At 42.1% G+C, this 17,569-nt stretch overlaps 1 protein-coding gene across 1 annotated transcript; it reads right to left on the reverse strand.

Moving 5' to 3' along the window:
- Positions 1 to 1,160: 1,160 nt before the first annotated feature.
- On the reverse strand, positions 1,161 to 14,498 carry LOC115782015 (zinc finger protein 536-like). Its single transcript, XM_030731984.1, has 4 exons — positions 14,490 to 14,498; positions 12,428 to 14,111; positions 6,508 to 7,449; positions 1,161 to 1,577 (listed from the first exon to the last, which is right to left on the reverse strand). The coding sequence occupies exons 1-4, from the start codon at positions 14,496 to 14,498 to the stop codon at positions 1,342 to 1,344; spliced, it is 2,871 nt and encodes a 956-aa protein (XP_030587844.1). The 3' UTR covers positions 1,161 to 1,341.
- Between the last annotated feature and the right edge of the window lie 3,071 nt (positions 14,499 to 17,569).

Below are 17,569 nucleotides of genomic sequence, written 5' to 3' on the forward strand. Positions count from 1 at the left end.
ATGCAAGAGGCAGCTATAAAAAAACAAAAAAGCAAACACATGTATATCAAGCCTGAGTCACCTGCAGAAGTGTTTGTGAAGCACTCTATTACAAAAACCAGAGGGTTTGAGGATGACAAATGTGTACCCAAAGAATCTGTGATTGGATCGGGGATTAAGGGGCTGCCATGTCTCTGATGGGAAACAGGCAGGAGACAGACAGACAGTGAGTGGAAGAAAGAGAAGGAGATGGAAGGAAAAGAAGGGTGGAAGGAGGACAGTAAACGAATGTCAGACTGCCCAGGCAGGGAGACAGAGTGGCAGAGTGGGTGGGCTTTGACAGACACATCTCACACAAGCTGACAGCTCCGTCAATAGCCCCAGGATGGCCGCCCTGATTGACAGCTAGCAGGTGGCGCATGAATGGAGTTGTCAGGCCGACTGTCAGTCAAAGTCACATCGCTGTGGCTACAAGGCCCCGGCTGAACAGGCACACAGCTGCCCAAGGTGATCTCTGGGTATACAAGCAGACTTTTGGCACGGGAGGCTGAGGCAGCTTAGATCACGCTAAAATTACCATACATGGCCATAGCAGCACACAATAGCTCAGTTGATTGTGCCTGTGTTCCACTAGTGGATAGATTTGGCATAAACACACACGATTGGTTTGACTGAATTGAAAAAAGTAGGGGGGGAAAAAAAAAAAATCATTTGAATGTACTATCGATGAATCTCTCCAGTTTTTCCATTTCTTTGGTTCCCCTTAATTGAGCATTGTTCCAGCACGAGGGCATGAAGCATAGGAGTTAATGGGCAATAATTATATGTGAGAGAGGCTTTCTCCCTGGAGTGGAATCCAGAACAAATGGAAGCTCCGATGTGCAACATTCTACTTCATTACATCTGCCGCGATTAAAGCCTGAACATCTGGCACCATATCCTGACAGATAGACAAGACTTCTGGACTGGAAGGGAAATCGAGCGATATTTACAAAAATGTAACACAGGGTATTTACTGGATGAAAGAACAAGTGCTTTGGGCAGGCACGGTACACTCTCCCTATCAGACAAGTGCTGGACTGATAGATGCATGTAAACACAAGTAAATCGTTTGGACACTTTAGACAAAATGAACGACACTAAATACCCTAGCTACACATTCACATCACAATGGACTTTATTATTATAGGCAGCTTCTTTTGCTACAGATAAATACATACTGTGGCTCTTCAAGTAAACACTGGAATGTACATCAAAGTTGGCTGTTAACTTCTTTTTAACAATCTCCATCATCCTAACCCTTTTGAGGTGAAGCTAAAACAATAATCATAACTGTCTGTATGTGCTGTTAATATGATAACATCAAGTCCCACAGAGGGATGTCACGCCGATCTGGTCTCTCCCTGGCGAACGGTTGTCTCCCGCGATGCTCAGAGGCAATCTGGAGGGCATCTGGGGCGTGTGTGAACGTCGAAGGCGGCGGTCAGGGTAGAGACTGTTGTCAAAGGGCTTACGGTGGACACAGAGGACATGAGTCTTCAGGTTGCCCTTCTGGGAGGCGCTGTAGGGGCAGTAGCGGCACTGGAATGGTTTCCGAGCTGGAAAAAAATACACAGAAATGGAGGGGAGGGGGGGGTTAATACCGACAACAAGAAAATCAATCACAATCCCACTGGGCAATTTTTGAGATTATAATACATCGAGTATGTGCAAGCTGAACACGACATACTCAGCCAATAAAATCAAAGAAAAACAATTTCTCTGACAAAAACACACTCACTGTGTGACACAGAATATAGCTCTATTTAAGAAAAAGCTTTGAAAAAAGAACAGGATCGCCCTGATTTCTGTAAAGAATGCATATGGTATGTTTTTAGTTCTGGATATCAAATATTAGTCTTGGCAGGTCATTTTTCCAGTGCTCTAGAACAGATGTGGCCAGGTGAGATGTGAGGGAAATGGTGATATTTGTTATTGTGCACTGAAGCTGTTGTAGGGTTGCAGAAAAAAAACATGTAAAAATTAAAAAAAAAAAAACATTGACCTGGCATCACAAATAATAATTAACACTTTGGCACACAACCTATATCCTATAACACTCTGACAGGTTTTTATAAAAAGGCATGCAAGTTCTCACTCATTATAACACACTTCCTGCTCACAGCTCACATGTGCGCGCACACACACACAAAAATAAATAAACACACACACAAGTGTTGAGTTGAGGAATGACAGATGTCTGCAGCTGGGAGGCAAGGCATGCCAAAACTTCCTGTCTGTCCACCTCTTTAGCGCCCGCTGCATAGTTTCCCCATAAACAATGTGAACATACATGACACAGCACACAATGTACCCTTAAGATACAAACAACAAAGCTTAACATTAGTAGCTTCCAGATGTTTATCTAACCTCAATAAAAAGTCAGTATGATACCAAAGCCTTAGGTTTTGCTAAGATCAAAGCAAAAATGACTCATTTACCTTTCTACCTAGACAGCCATGTGCCCTTGTTCACCGCTGTGCTATTTTTGAGATGTTACCTCATATAATGACTTTCTCTTTTCCCCTCTGTCTAACACTTCAATGTGTTTTTCTGTGATTCATGGTTACAGTAAACCATTATGTGCTGATGTCATTTGACATCACTTCCCAAAAAGTGAGGGCTGTCTCAGCCTTTTCACCCCGCCCTCGCCTCTTCCACTCTATCATGCTCCTCATCAGAGCTGGGACAAGCTGTACACAGCTCAACGCTCGCTTTCACATCTACATAAAAAAGGTGTTTTTTTGGAGGGAAAAGTGGGAAAACTCGCAGAAGGTGTGAGCAATAAAAGGTAATGCTCCATCTGTTGCTGTATAATAACCTGATGGCCGTAAAGGACACACACACACACACATTTACAAACTAGGCCTGACACATCTGAATATCATCAGGATAGCACAGAAGGGTCTGTGTGTGTGTGTGTGTGTGTGTGTGTGTGAAAGAGAGAGAGAGACAGAAAGATAAGCTTTGTCAGACCCAGGTAGAGAGCAGTTTGTGGTGCATCTGAAACGCTGCCTGTCTCACTTAAGCTTCTCCTTGCCTCAATCTAAAGTGGAAAGACGGGAAAATGGGGTGGATTCCAAAAAATAAACATTCTCATTTTCCTTACTTTCACTTTCTCAGATTTCACACATTCACCTGTAACTTGATAAACTCAACAGATTTTCCTCAGTCTTATCAAATTCTTGTAAATGCACTCAGGCGCTGTGAACAATTCTGTAGCCTATTACACTTTAATAAAGTCTGTTAATAATAAGCCAAAAGGTCTTGGGCCTACATTAGTCGCTTGGTGCCCAGCTTGTCTTCCCCCTCTCTGCCTCTATTGCCTTGCTTTCTGTCCCTCCTCGTCTTCCTCAGTCTGCCGTTCTTTCAGTCCTCCCACCAGAGGAGAGGGGAGGTCCAAGAGAGGGCAACCTCCAAATAAGTTCCATTAATCACAGGCCAGAGTCTAATGTAACTAATATTTTACAATTAGAGGAGACAGCAGTGGGCTCTGAGCCATCCATCTCGTCGCCACATGATCCTCCATTCACAGGCTGCTCAAGCCACAGCTTCAGACCAGCTACTCACTCACAGAAATACACACACACATACATGTACTCCTATACATGCATAACAATGCATGGAGAGACTCAACAGGAAATGAGAGGGGTGGGAGAGCATGGTGTTGAGAGAAAGAGTGGAGCTCTGCCAAAAGTACAGAAACAGACAGAGTGATTACTGACTTTGAATCTGTATAATGTTGACACTGATATTAAAGGATAATCCCAGTTTGTTACAACTTTAGTCTTATTTTTTTAGTTTTTATTAACAATTACATGTACAGCGAGAATCAACAGGACAATAAACTTGAGCTTTCAGAAATGAGTCAGATTATAAACAAACCGACAGTTTAACCAGATCATCAGAATCACTTTATTTATTGTAAAACTGAAAATGAGTGCACTTAAAATTTCATCACACAGAAAATTATACAACATACTATACGTCAAGACAGTATGTTTAGATGTGTGAACACTGTTTATTATAGGAAGTATAGTTTTATATAAAGTTTTATTTTTGTACTACTACTCCACAGAGACTAGTATCAGAACAGGATATCCTGCTTTACCTTTGCATATTTACATGAGATTGTACACATGTATACGTTTGCACCTGCATGCATGCATTGATGTGTTTGTGTGTGTACAGCGAGAGTGTGTTGTGTGTCACAGGCTGAGATAATGACCATGATGACAGTGGCGGGGCCAACGGGGGCCAGAGGAGCTGAATGGTGACGGATGACACAGGCCTGAGCTCTGATGGCACACAGACAGTGAGTGATGACTGCACATCCTTCCCAGTGTTCCACCCTTCATTATCTCTATGGGGAGAAGCACGGCACAAAGGCAGGCCGCGCTGCCCTCTCACTGCCCTCAAACGACATCTGCTCATAGAGACAGCCACACTACTGCTCCTCTTTCACCTCGCTGTCGCTCCATCTATCTCCATCTATGGTGATCTTTCTCGCTCCTTTTCTCTCGCTCTCTGTCACCCTCTCCGCGGAGGGTATGCAGAGGTCAGACAATGAGATAATGACTCACCCCTTTCAACCTTTCAAATCAGGGCCTTTTCTTTCTCTCTGTCCTCCATGTTCTTTCATTCTTAATCCTTTCTTTATCGATCTTCTCATATTCACTTGTTCTCATGAGTCTGAGAGGGCTGATCTGATATCATTGAAGGAACAGTTGGCGTGGTTAACTCGTTAACTCTTTTAAAATTACCTCAAGGCATCCATTTGGCAATATGACAGCATTCTCAAAAATAGTTGTCCTAATTGTGCCTCTGAAATATGAATTCATGTCACACTACTTGGGAGTGAGATATTTACCACAGCTTAAACTGTTAGAGTGGTAAATGTTGCCATCTAGTGGTTCAGTCTAAGCAGCGCAGCGGTAAGAGGGTGCTTAAAACACAAGGGAGGGCTCAGTGAGACTAATGAGCATGCAGACAGGTTCAACCAGAGGTCACCATCTGGCCAATTACCACTGCTGGCACATTGGAGCCGACCTGAACTGTCATCACAAACACATCACTCCATGTCCAAACTGCCCAGCAATATGTCACCATGCCACTCGACGTGCCATACAGTATGGAGAGGATGGGGTCAACAGAAGACAGCCCCATGACAAAGCCACCTGGTCAGCACTGCAGACAGGACAGACTGCTGGGCCACCTGCTTTGATCAGTTTTAGAGGACACTCAACGAACTCTCAATGTCAGCCCCCCCCATCTCACTGTCCAGTTTGACTGACAGGTGTTTATTGTGCCTTTGACATCAACTTCCTGGGAGAGAAAATACGGAGGATCAATCTGCAGCAAGCAAAAGGCGAGGGATGCTTGAAATAGCTGCTTGCATTGATCCGGGTCACAGTTACAGTACAGTATGCAGTATGTGAGGAAAAGCTGTTTAATGATATAATTTCTTTCAGCTTTTTTAAAAGAAAGTAAAACAAAAAAAGAAAGAAAAGAAGAAAATCTATGTTTTTTAAATCCAAATGGCATTATACATAATAAAAGCAAGAAAGAAACATGAACAGTGTGACGGCTATGACAGGAGGTGAAGGGGAGGGGTGCTTTTCGGCGTATTATAATAACCATCTGTACAATCAAATAGAAAACTACATCTTGCTGTTAGAATCATAAAGAAAGGGAACAGATGTTAATCCCTAATGGAGTTGACAGGCACTTTCCTGTCTTTCACATGAACATATTGAGTTTCTGAATAAGAGGGGGGATCAGAGGGAAGGTGTATCATGTTGCACTCATAATACATGCATATCAAAGACCCCAGCTGTTGGATTCCCTCTCCTGAGAGACAGCATTATTAAATCTGCACTCAGCAAGCATATCACACCAGCACAAGAGCTTAAGCCTCTCCATCAGTGGGCTTCATTGGCTTGGCGATTTGTAACCTATCACACTAGGAGATTATATCACCCTTTAAAGTGTAGGGGTAATCAGTGCCACACACCTGTGTCTTCTTTAGCCCTTATTTGAGATCAGAGATAAGATCTGCAAGAAAAAAAAACTCAAGTGCTATAAGTATAAGGGAAGTGTGTTGTTCATAATTGGTGTGATTCACTCACACACTCACACTTGATCTTCACACTTCCTCTGTCAGTTGACAAGGGCTGAGAAACTTTTTTTTGGATTTCTACGGCAGAATCCTCATGCCAGACAATGTACAAAACCTAAAGCTTGCACCCCAGTCACCCAGTTATATATAGAACTTAGTCAATAATAATAATAATAATTTTGTTCTATTTCCATTTGCAGTGGTCTGTCACATGCATGGCAATAGTGTGGTTCAAAATGTAAGATGAGGACCTGCCATTGTTTGCCCACTAGGTGGCATTATATACCTTCAAATCTGCAGACAGTTCTGGCTACATCTTGATAACAGTGACAGCCGCATTCAGTGTGTATGATATATAAGCTTATGCTCACCTGATGCAACATCTTTCTCAATGTTCCCGCCACCGTTAAGACTGGCTTTGTGGACGCTAGCAGGTGTGCTGTTTAGGTTCCCCTGGGAACTGAGGAAGGAGAGCAGGCCGCTCTGGTGCTGGAGTGGATCCGACTGTCCCGGAGTTAAGCTCTCCAGAGAGGAAATGGGAGATTCAGCCACAGCTCTGACCCATTGTCCTAGCTTGTCTTGCTTCTTCTCAAAAGCACCGTCAAAGTCAGCACTGGCCTGTCCCGACTGTTTTGACTCAAGGACATTGTTTTTCAGTATTTTCCACTTGGCAGGACTGTCATTTTTATCCTCCCTCCTTTGCTCAGATTTCTCAAATTCACCTTCACCATCATGAACTGTAGAGCCTGCATTCTGTGTGTTCATCTCCTCCTTTGCTCCATGCACCAAGAGGTCACACTGAAATGCGGGTTTCACACTGAGTTCAGCTGGTGCGTTAGAGTAACTTTGTAGCTGGCGGGTAATGGAGGAGGACAGTCCATTACTAAAAATGCTGGACATCTGTACCAGCACAGCAGGAGACATAGCTGAATGAGATGTGACAGTATCCGGCCTGACAGACAAATCCAAAGGCTCGTACTGGGACTTCCGAGTTTGACCAGACAAGGAGCCATCTAGACCTGCATCTTTGTCTGTGAGGTTGGGCTGCTTGCTAATGAGCAGGGAATTTTCACTGTGGCTCTCCAGACCAAGGTAAGGACCTGCAGCTGGGCTCCAGTCCTCCCTGGATCTGGGTCTGAGCTTGGAGCTGGGGTTGGGGCTGGAGCTGCTGCTGCTGCTAGGTGGCAAAGGAGACGAAAGATCCCGATTGTTCTGCCAGTGGGTGAAGTGGTAGTGATCCAGATGGAAGCCGAGGGAGGCTGTCTGTGCAGCGGTGTAGTCATTTGAAGGTGGACACCTGTAGACTTTCTCACCTAACACAGACAATAACAGCAAAAACATAATACAAACCAAATCAAATTAGGAAACCATGTGTATATGAGACATACAGAGCATTTGGTTCTGAGTATATACCAACAACAGTTGTCTAAACATGAAAAATGTTGCAATCCCACACCAGGCTGAGTTGAATGATTTAAGTGCTGCCCTGCAGTAAATCAAGCTTGTAATCAGCTTTCAGCTCCAGTGATCCATCATTTTACAGTATGGACGCCACCACCATGTGCAATAAATACACCCAAAGACGTTAACACCAAACAAGATTCTTCCAGAAATAATAAACAGTGAGATTGTAAAGCAACTAGAACAAGGCAGATGTTGCAGACAAGAACCTCATTCCATCAAAACCAGTAAGTGGGTTTCCCAGTCAGAAATAACGAAGTCCAACATGTGAGCAGTTCTGATTAACCACACCATGCACTGTAGCTGAGTTTATTTTTGCTTCACACTTGAAAAATGGTGCAATGGAAGCATAATTCAAAAAGTACAAAGTGTATTATTGTGGAGAATGACAAAGGGTGATTTTTCTCCTTTTAGCCAGTGAATAATATCCATCTGGATACAAGATTTGATCTTGCACACCATAACTTTTAATTAAAGGTAATTTAAATGTCTTCTTCCCTCTGTTTACCTTCAGTTTAATCCTTATAGCTATCACAGAAACACCCTTCAGGGTTAAACACACTCCCTGTGACCATTTTGAGTTAGTGATTGTCTGAGACCTCAGCCTTGCACTGTCTTTAAACAGCCCAGCTGTTTCGCTGCCATTCCAATTACAGTAAAAGTCATCCGATGCCATTAAGCCACAAATATTGGCAGTTTATTGCCCAACACTCTCCTGGCATTTGAAGGTCAGGTCATACATTATACTGTGTCTTTTAGGGATGAGTCTGGGATAGGGAGATAAACCCACCACCATTAATTTAATTCTATGCATATTGATGCCTTATTGTTCTTCTTTAATGGACTAATATCTGAGTTACAACAGTGATTCATCCCCGCCAGAGAAATATCAATTTCATACACCTCGAGATCTGACCCTGAGGTAATTCTCTGAGGTAAATCTAAATCTAATGATCTGTAGTAGTTACTTTACTTTGTTTCCAACTTTAATAGAAAAACCTGCATTATGAGCTGAATCGTAGTAAAAAGAACGCTGTTTCTTACTATTACAATTTACAAAACCGTAAAATAACACCCACATATTAATTAAATCGAGCCCTACCAAATGAAATTGAAAAGTCAGAGCTGAAATGGAAAATTCATGTCCTTGAACTGAAGTCGCCTCCTTTTGTTTGCACTGCACTGTAAGTGTTTATATGTGAGTGTGTGTGTGTGTGTGTATATATAGCATGTTTGATTTAAAGTCTGCATAAGATTACATGTGTGTGGAGTGTGCAAGAGCGGGAAAGAGACTTCAACAGTGCCACACCCTTGTCTCCAGTAACAGACCAAAAAAAAACCATCCAAACAGCTTAATGGAACTCTTTCAGACACGCTATATATCTCAATTATTCTGTGGCTTAAATTACGATGACATTACCGGTCAGCTCCAAATGCAGAAAACACATATATCTGACCTCATCTCTCAGTGTGGACCTTCCTAAACCCATTTGCCAGCCTTCATGAAAGTGGTTAAAAACAACACAAAGACTGAAGACTCTGCCTTTTTTTTTCCTCTTCCTTTGGATGGGTGCCATCTTTGTGATTGCCTGGTTCATGCTAACTTAATCAGTTTAAGATTTACTTACAGTGCAGAGGCGCACATTATGTGAGGGGAGTAATTTTAGAGCTTAGATTTATCAACCAAAACTCCAATTACTGCATCATTACAAACCCCAGCCTCTCTCACCTAACACAGAGCATCTAATGAAGTGATGCGTATGAGTTATCCGCCCTTACTGAATGTGCAAGGCGGAGGAAAAAGGTAAATAAATAAATAAATACCTCAAGTGAGCCGTGTCTATGGAAAAAGCATGCAGCTGGGCTTGGACGAGTGATTCATTTCATATGGAAATAGGCTTTAAGATTTACGTCCATATATCACCGTCAATGCAATCACACACACACACACACACACTATATGCTTACACATGCATTTGGCAGTTATATTGTAGGTATCAAACTCTATATACAGTGGGGCTTTGGCTCTTTCTATATATGTAATCAAGCAGTGAAATGCAAAACAGAGATACATAGTGGCTGGTTTGGTTTAAGATGAAACAGTGAGAGTGAGAGTCACACACAAGACTGGTGAGAAAAACAGGGGCACCAGATGTTCTTTGATGTTTATAATAGCATATATTATTAATATTAATTAGACCACATAGTCAATGACGCATTTGGGACGTTTCCAAGTCAATTAAGCCAAATGGCATTCAGGAGACGGTGGAACAATATTTCAAGGCAGGTGTTCAGAACTCCCTGGGTAAATCTTTTTATCTGCATGCTAGGAAAACAAGCATTTTGAGCTTAATTTGAGCCTCATATCTGCAATAATAATTAAAAAGAGGATTAAAAGACAGAAGTGAGAGGGAAACGGAAAAGCCAACAGGTAATCAGTTTAGACAAACCAGTCAGACTGACTCTGATCTGTGAATAAGGGCTGAATTTGTTAAGCCAGGACAGAGTTAGATAAGGACCTATTTAGTAAAAAAGATGCTTTTTTTTTTTTTTTAACTTTCAACAATCACAAAGAATAGACGGATGTAAGTGGAACAGCCAAAGGAAAAGTGATAGTCTGCACAGCAGCCTGCTCTATCTGTGTTTCTGGGTAAACCACTGCTCATATTACCATTCACAGTTTTATAGACAGTTATCACTTCAGGCTCTCTTGGCTGTAACACTTACAGTAAAAGCAGCATAAAAGCAGGGAATAAGGGACAAAACACATGTGGGGACAACATCATTACATGGTGCCTGCTCACTGACCTTGAGGTTAAGAGTATTGAATGGGACTAATTAATAACTGTCAGAGCATTTTATATTTGTTAGGCATGTTTTTTTTTTATTCAGATCTGGGATCTAACTGGTCCAATGTAGGTCAGAGGCCTGCAGCATGTACCCTTTGTGAGTTTTAAGAAGAGTCGTTATTCTTAATCTCAAATTATAATTAAAGTTAAAGTGCATTTTCAAATCTGTCCTGATTAGATATTGAAAGAAGCGATTCATAACACGCCTCCTATTCAAATCAAAGTCAGCTTGCTCATTTATGATGTTGGGTATTTGTAGTTAAAAATCTAAATCAGGCACTGTATCTGGATGTAGCAAGCAAAGAACCTGTCTCCCACTCTGACAGCCGTGACTGTACTATATTTGCTATCCATATTGGGAGCATCAATAACTTCATGACCACCATAGGCTGACTATGAATAATGCAGCCAGTAATTCTGGACTAATCAATGTTCCTCAAGCTGAACATCTGGCAGTGGTAATTCTTCCTCAGCATCTCCGCTCTCCTGAATTAGAAAACACTCACTCTCTCCCTCTCTCTTCCTCCATGTCCAAGCATCGAGACAGACAGACTTGATCAGTTACAACCCCCCACCTCCGAAAAAACTTATCCCTGTTATTAAACCCTCATCAAGTGGTGCGTGTTCTCCATATGTGTAGGATTTACCTATCTGTCCCGCAGCAGACCTGTGCGTTGAGCCAGGGCCAGCAGCGTGTGATTGTGTTAATTAATCTGTCATTGTGAGCACAGGGAGCAGCTGCAGAGGTCTCTGGGATATATTGTCAGAGCTAAACAATGCGGTGCTAAGCCCCCAGAGTGAGTCTACCATTACACAGGACTAAGAACAGAGAGGAGAGGAGGAGAAGGGGAGAGAGAGCCTGCCGGATCCATCATTGACTAAAGCAATGACGCCTGACCTTTACAATGAATTAGTTTCCATGCTTAATATTGACTGAAATTAGAGTCTGATACTGAATGTGCCATCCCAGAACTGTGCACACTCAAATCCTCAGCTAGCCAACTATCATAAATGTTTCTGGAAGTGACACCGTATGGTCTTGGAGATAGGGGAGAAGAGGGAAAGTAGAAACAACAGAGCCTGAATATGTTTCTTAAAGAGCAACCAGAGAGGGATTTGGCTGTAAACTGTGAGCATTTACATGTAAATATGCAGATGCCAGTATGTGTGTACAATATGGAAACAAAACATCTAATGAGATTAGACCTGATCCATTTATCTCTGCTATACGGCCATCATTTAAGAGGATACTGGCCCAAATCCCACAGGAGCGCATCAGACTTAGATGCACATAAGTAGTTCTCTAACACTGGAAGAAAATAACCATAAGTATAAGCTGTGAGGAAAGCGAACAAAGTTTGGATTTATCTTTTCTTCTCGTCTCTTAATAACGCCGTTACAGCAGTAATTTAGACTCATGATAACATGTTAGCAGGATGCCATGATAAAGAAGGCATTTACCCATAGAGCCGAATCATCTAAATCACCAGGTGGAACAGAAGACTATCAATAAAAATACCAGGTGGTAGATCAAATCATAAAAATCACTGGGTGGTATATATCAAATCATTAAAAACACCAGATGGCATGCATTAACATCTTGTGCCCCTGTAGGCAAGGGGTGGGGATGTGACGGATATAAAATAGAGGGTACTAATTATCCCTACAATTCAACATGACGCCATTATCTTTAAAAGGAAGACAAAGTCCTTGTGGATGATACTATCTGTAGTTGTGCTGCTGACCCTGTGCTTCAGATCCACCTACTCTAAATGGGCAGATAGATAATGACGCAAAATTTTATTTCTGAAAAAAGAAAAAAAAATTAAATCACAAGATGCATTCATATAAAATATAAAAATCTGTAATAATTTGATCAGCTTCCTACAAGTCCACAAAACCACAAAAACATTATCTAGAGGCTCCTCATCTTCAAATAATTTTTAGGAATTGGAAAATTTATATTCCTTCACTGAATTACCTGTAGCTGGAGAAGAAGATCGTGGTCGATGGTCCACAGCACTGCCAGAGCGGGAGTTCCCTGTCTCACTGATCATCTCTGCTGGCCCGTGATGACTCATGCTGCCTGGGCTCCCAGGTCTGCTTATGGCTTTGGTTTCTGGGTCACCAAAGCACAGTTTCCCATCATCTGCAGGGAGACATCTCTCAGGCAGGAAGGTGGAGCACTGCTTCTGCTGCTGCTGCTGCTGCTGCTGCTGCTGGTCTTTAGGGCTGAACATATGCTGTTCGGTAGGCAACCCTGGCGTTATGATCTGCCAACCCGCATAGCTGCTGCTGTTGGTGATAGCATCTCTGTTAGCAATGACTTTGTGCAGATATTCCATGCTGGAGGAGCTCAGCGGAGGGTGGAGATGATTTAGACCCAGCAAAGAAGCGCTCTCAGGTTCTGTAACTGGACCAGGCCCCGAGGAAATCATTCTCCCTAACATCTCTCTGACCTTCATGTCGACACCTGCTGCAGCTATCATCTGGTTATAATCTGAGTGGTCCAGTCTCTCAGCTGTAAGGAACCTGTTGTGAATGCGGGAGATGTACTGGGAGTAGAGGTTGCTCTGATGGTCCTGTGTTAGGTTACTCATCTCAGTGAGGGAATCACGCTCAGCAGGGAGATTAGTCTTAGCAGCAAGCTTATTGAGGTGCACCTTCATGTGGTTCTTGAGAAACCAGGGTTCCTTGAAACGACGGCCACAGATTTGACAGCAGTGCTCAAAAGAGTCTTTGTGTTTCCTCATGTGACCCTTTAGGAACCAGGCCTGGCTGAAGGTCTGGCCGCACACCTCACAGGGGAATTCACCAACGGGCTTTCCCTGATCACCAGCCCCAGTTGCGGGCTTTTGTCCTGAGCCTGAATCAGCTGTTATATGTGTCATTTCAACATGACTGATGAGCTCCTCCTCGTGTGAGGCAGCAAACTCACACAGAGTGCATTTGTAGGGTTTGTGGAGGATTCTGATGTGGCGCTCGAGCTCTTGCTGCTTCCTGAACTTTCCCTTACAGAAAGAGCAGCGGAAGCCAGCGGTTTGGGGCTGGATGGGCTCATCGTGAATTGCAGTCACCTTAGGCGAGGTGGATCCACATGGCTGGCTGTCTGCTGCACTGGAGTTGTTTAAGAACTGAGGCTGTGTTGGAAAAGTCTGCGGAAGAGGCTTTTGATGATGGTTTATATTAGCTGCTTGCGGTTGGCTAACATGACCGGCTCTCATCTGCCTGTCTCTTAGTATCGCCCTTTCCTCAAGCTCATGAAGCAACCTGTTCTCCTCCCTAATCCTCCCACGGCCTTTGCCCAGAATACCTTGTTTGTGTGTACGTAGGTGTATCTTCAGGTTGCCCTTCTGTGCAGCCCTGTGGTCGCAGTATGGGCACTTGAACGGCTTCTCACCTGTATGAGTGCGCATGTGAAGGGAAAGGATGCTGTTGAAGCGGAAGCGTTTTCCACATAACGGGCAGGGATACTTCCTGTTTTTGCGGTTGTCATCCTGGGCAGAATTTACCTGGGAGACGATGCTTTGATTGGTGACTCTCAGGAACTGGGAAAGCTCTACCCTCCCATTCATGCTGCTGAGAATTCGTGCATCCATGATTTGATTGGCCAGAAGCGCCATCTGGCTCCTAATTGGGTGGGTGGACGGGGTAATGAAGCTGTCCTTTCAAGAACTGGGTGATGTTACAGTATGGTGGTCAGGGTTGTATATCTGAGACAGTCTGAAGATTAGCAGTAAAATAAAGTGCGTGCACTTATTGAGCTGAAACAGGATGTGGATTCATGTTGTTTTAGATGACGTGTCTGTGCTGCTTCTCTGACCTAAAGAGAGAACAAAAGGCACATTAAGTTATTTCAAAGTCTGCTATAGAGTAAACATATTATTTACTTGTTTTTAGAAACAACAACAAGAGCAGCTAAGTAAACTCTATATATGGGCATGTGCTGTCAACAAGGTGTAAATCTGTACTTTTGCAACTGCTGTATAATGCCAGTGATGCACCACAAATAGGTCAGGAAATAGTGCAAAGTAGGTTCTGACTCTCCTCATCCTGTCTTAAGTATAACTGTGGTTTTAGATTATTGTTGGAGACTGCGAAAACGCTGATTACGTAAAACCACAAAGGCTTCCTCAACAAATATCTCATCTTTACTAAAGGGTAGGTTGAAAATCTTTGTCTCGATCTCATTTTGTTGGTGACAAACAATACTAAGGCAGCAGAAACATCAAAGCTCGTCTGCTTCTGCTTGCCTTTCCTTCACATTTCACAAATCTTTGATATGCTTTAAACAGAAGATTAAAGTAAATAGTTAAGCTTTTTCAGCAGGTCTGCTGCATATTTGAATAAAACCGTTACTAGGATAATTGTGTCACAGGAGTACTGAGGAAAATAAACAACTTAATGATGGATGCGAAAAATTAAACTAAAGTTAAAGGAAGCATATCTGAATAAAAAGCCTTCCCTTCCCATCTCCCTTTTTTTATTCATCTGTAGCAGCAAAACAAAGCTTCAAATTCACATCATGCTACAATGGTAGAGGTCACACAAGCGAGCCCTGCACAGCTCTAGTGCAGTACCAAAGGGCACTGAACAAAGCCTGCACTGTCCACACTGAATTAACACAGGCTTACATCATCCTGGACTGCAACCTCAGTCAGTCACAAAAATGATGTACACAAAACCACACAGATAAAGTGCTGGCAGGCAGGGAGCAATGGTTCGTGTGACTGGCGCGTCTGCGCTAAGTCGTAGATCAGAAATCAATGTGACCATTATGGTACTGACTTAATCATATCTGACGAGAAAAGGTCTGTAAATTATATCTTTATATCACAGATCCACTTTACAGCTCTTGACCTGGTATTTGTTAACAGTCATCCCACAAAAGGAAGTGAATGGGAGGTTAGCCCCACTTCCCACGCATTTTCAAGAATGGCCATCACTTAGACTGCTCTTGGATTTGCCTTAATTAATGTTATTACCGTGCTATTGCTTTTATTGTATGGTGTATTAAATAGGAAGTCTGCAGCCAATCAATAATGAATGATTGAACTTAACTCTAAATAGCTCTGTCTACAGCGTCTTCTGAAACTACTTTGACAGTAGTTTAGTTTAGCACATGTGCATCTCTTCTTTTCTTCAACATTGCACATGTGCACTACCTGGCTGTTACATTTAACCATTTAAAGAAAGAATGAGATAAATAAGAGAACAATAAGAACAATCCTTTTTCAAACAGGGGTGCAAAGGTGGCCTAATGGTTCAGACCAAACAGACTTTGCTGTCATGTCTCCACACTTTCTGTGCCCTGCCACCCTACCACCAAAATCAAAACACTAAATGTCTTGGAAAGCTATTATTTACATGACATTTAGTGTATATTGTCATTTACAGAGCTGGTGTCTGCATTTTTAGATTACATATGGGATCATTTTGTGTAGGTAAAGGATGACCCCCCCCAAGAAAAAACAAAAACATTTGCCTATCATTTGTCAGTCTCAAACACGGCTTATCATTTGAAACATGTAAGCAGCCTAACATTAGCCACTTAGCATGGCTGTTCATTTTACTGTTAGACAGATCTTGACTTCTTCTTTCTGGGAAAAAATTCAAAATTAATATTACTTTTGCTGTTGTCATTAACAGACAGCTTGCTTCCTGTGTGGCCTTGTATATTTTAAAAACTTGTTGTTATGGTTTTGTATTTTTCTGTCATGTAATACAGCACTGACAATATTACTTATACAAATCTTCCTTGGTCCCCTAAAATACATATATTTAAATAATTAAATTAATATAATAAATGTGCAACAGGTAGTCAACTAATTGCTTGAACTAACGACTACTAGTCGAGGAGAAAAATCGAGCCCTAGTCCAACGCAACCCCAAACATCCATAAAAATGTTGCACATAAAACCACACAGATAAAGAGCTGCCTGCAGCCATGGCTGGTGTGAGCAGTGTGTCTGCAATGAGCTCAGATCAATGTAAGGATACGGGCCTGACCTAATCACATCTGACAGGGAGAAAGTGAGCGAATGATATTAGCATACACTAGATCCACTTCATATTTACTAAAGTGATATTTCTCTGATTAACTACGGATAGCAAGGCAGAAAACCGTTATTACTTGTGCGTGTGCACCGGGTTTGGTAGGAATCTGTGGAGATGGGAGCGGGGCCATCAGGTGTTTTCTCTGTCAGAGTGGATTAGGCTCTTTTAGTACAGATTGAGAGAGTGCTTGATTGTTATGAAGCATTGTGTCACTGTAGCGCCTCTTAGGTGTGGACGCACATATACGAACAAGGAGCAGGTGTGATTTAGCACAGGCAATAAAAGGGAAACAAAAATGTGACACATACATTACAACCAGCCATGAGAGCTGTGCGTTTGGGATGATTTTAGATGTGACAATATCAAACACTGCTATATTTACTTTCACTGCTTTCAGGCAAAAGGGATTCTATAAAGGATTTGACCTACAAGAGAGTGGAAATACAATCTTTTTACCTTGTATTATATTGCCATGTAGGATGGATGGATAGCTGTGTAAAGGCATAGAGTGATGGAAGTGGAATGAAGCACGTGAATGAAATTTATAGTGCAGAAGTGCATGCCATATGTTTCTTTTTAACAGCGGTTAAAATTAATAAAAAATCATTAATAATTTATGTGGATTGTTGAGCTAAAAACTACAATAAATGCACCACAAATGGCTTTAAAAGCCTTCACCCAACAGCTATAGTGAGCCCTCTAAGAAGCAGTACTAAAGATCATCTGATGTTAACATGATTGATAACACAGTTATTTCATGTGCCAATATACTGTAGCCACATGATTTTGGATTCTATGATACTGTGTGAAAATCTACATGGAGCACTCTGTTGTGTTTGCTAAAGCAGCCTGGGAACAGTTGTGTGCATGATACATGATAATAGATGTAATGCATGATAATAAAAACTCCACTCAATAGTCATTCATGCAATTAAAAATGAAACACATATGTAATTATACAGTTGGTTGCATACACTCGCGCCTCATATGAACAAATAAGGATACAAATAAGTCTGACATTTAATATGTCTGTTGATGCCCCAGATTCTTTGCAAAATGGTTCAGC

The sequence above is a fragment of the Archocentrus centrarchus genome, chromosome 6, assembly GCF_007364275.1.
Source record: "Archocentrus centrarchus isolate MPI-CPG fArcCen1 chromosome 6, fArcCen1, whole genome shotgun sequence".
Taxonomy (NCBI): domain Eukaryota; kingdom Metazoa; phylum Chordata; class Actinopteri; order Cichliformes; family Cichlidae; genus Archocentrus; species Archocentrus centrarchus.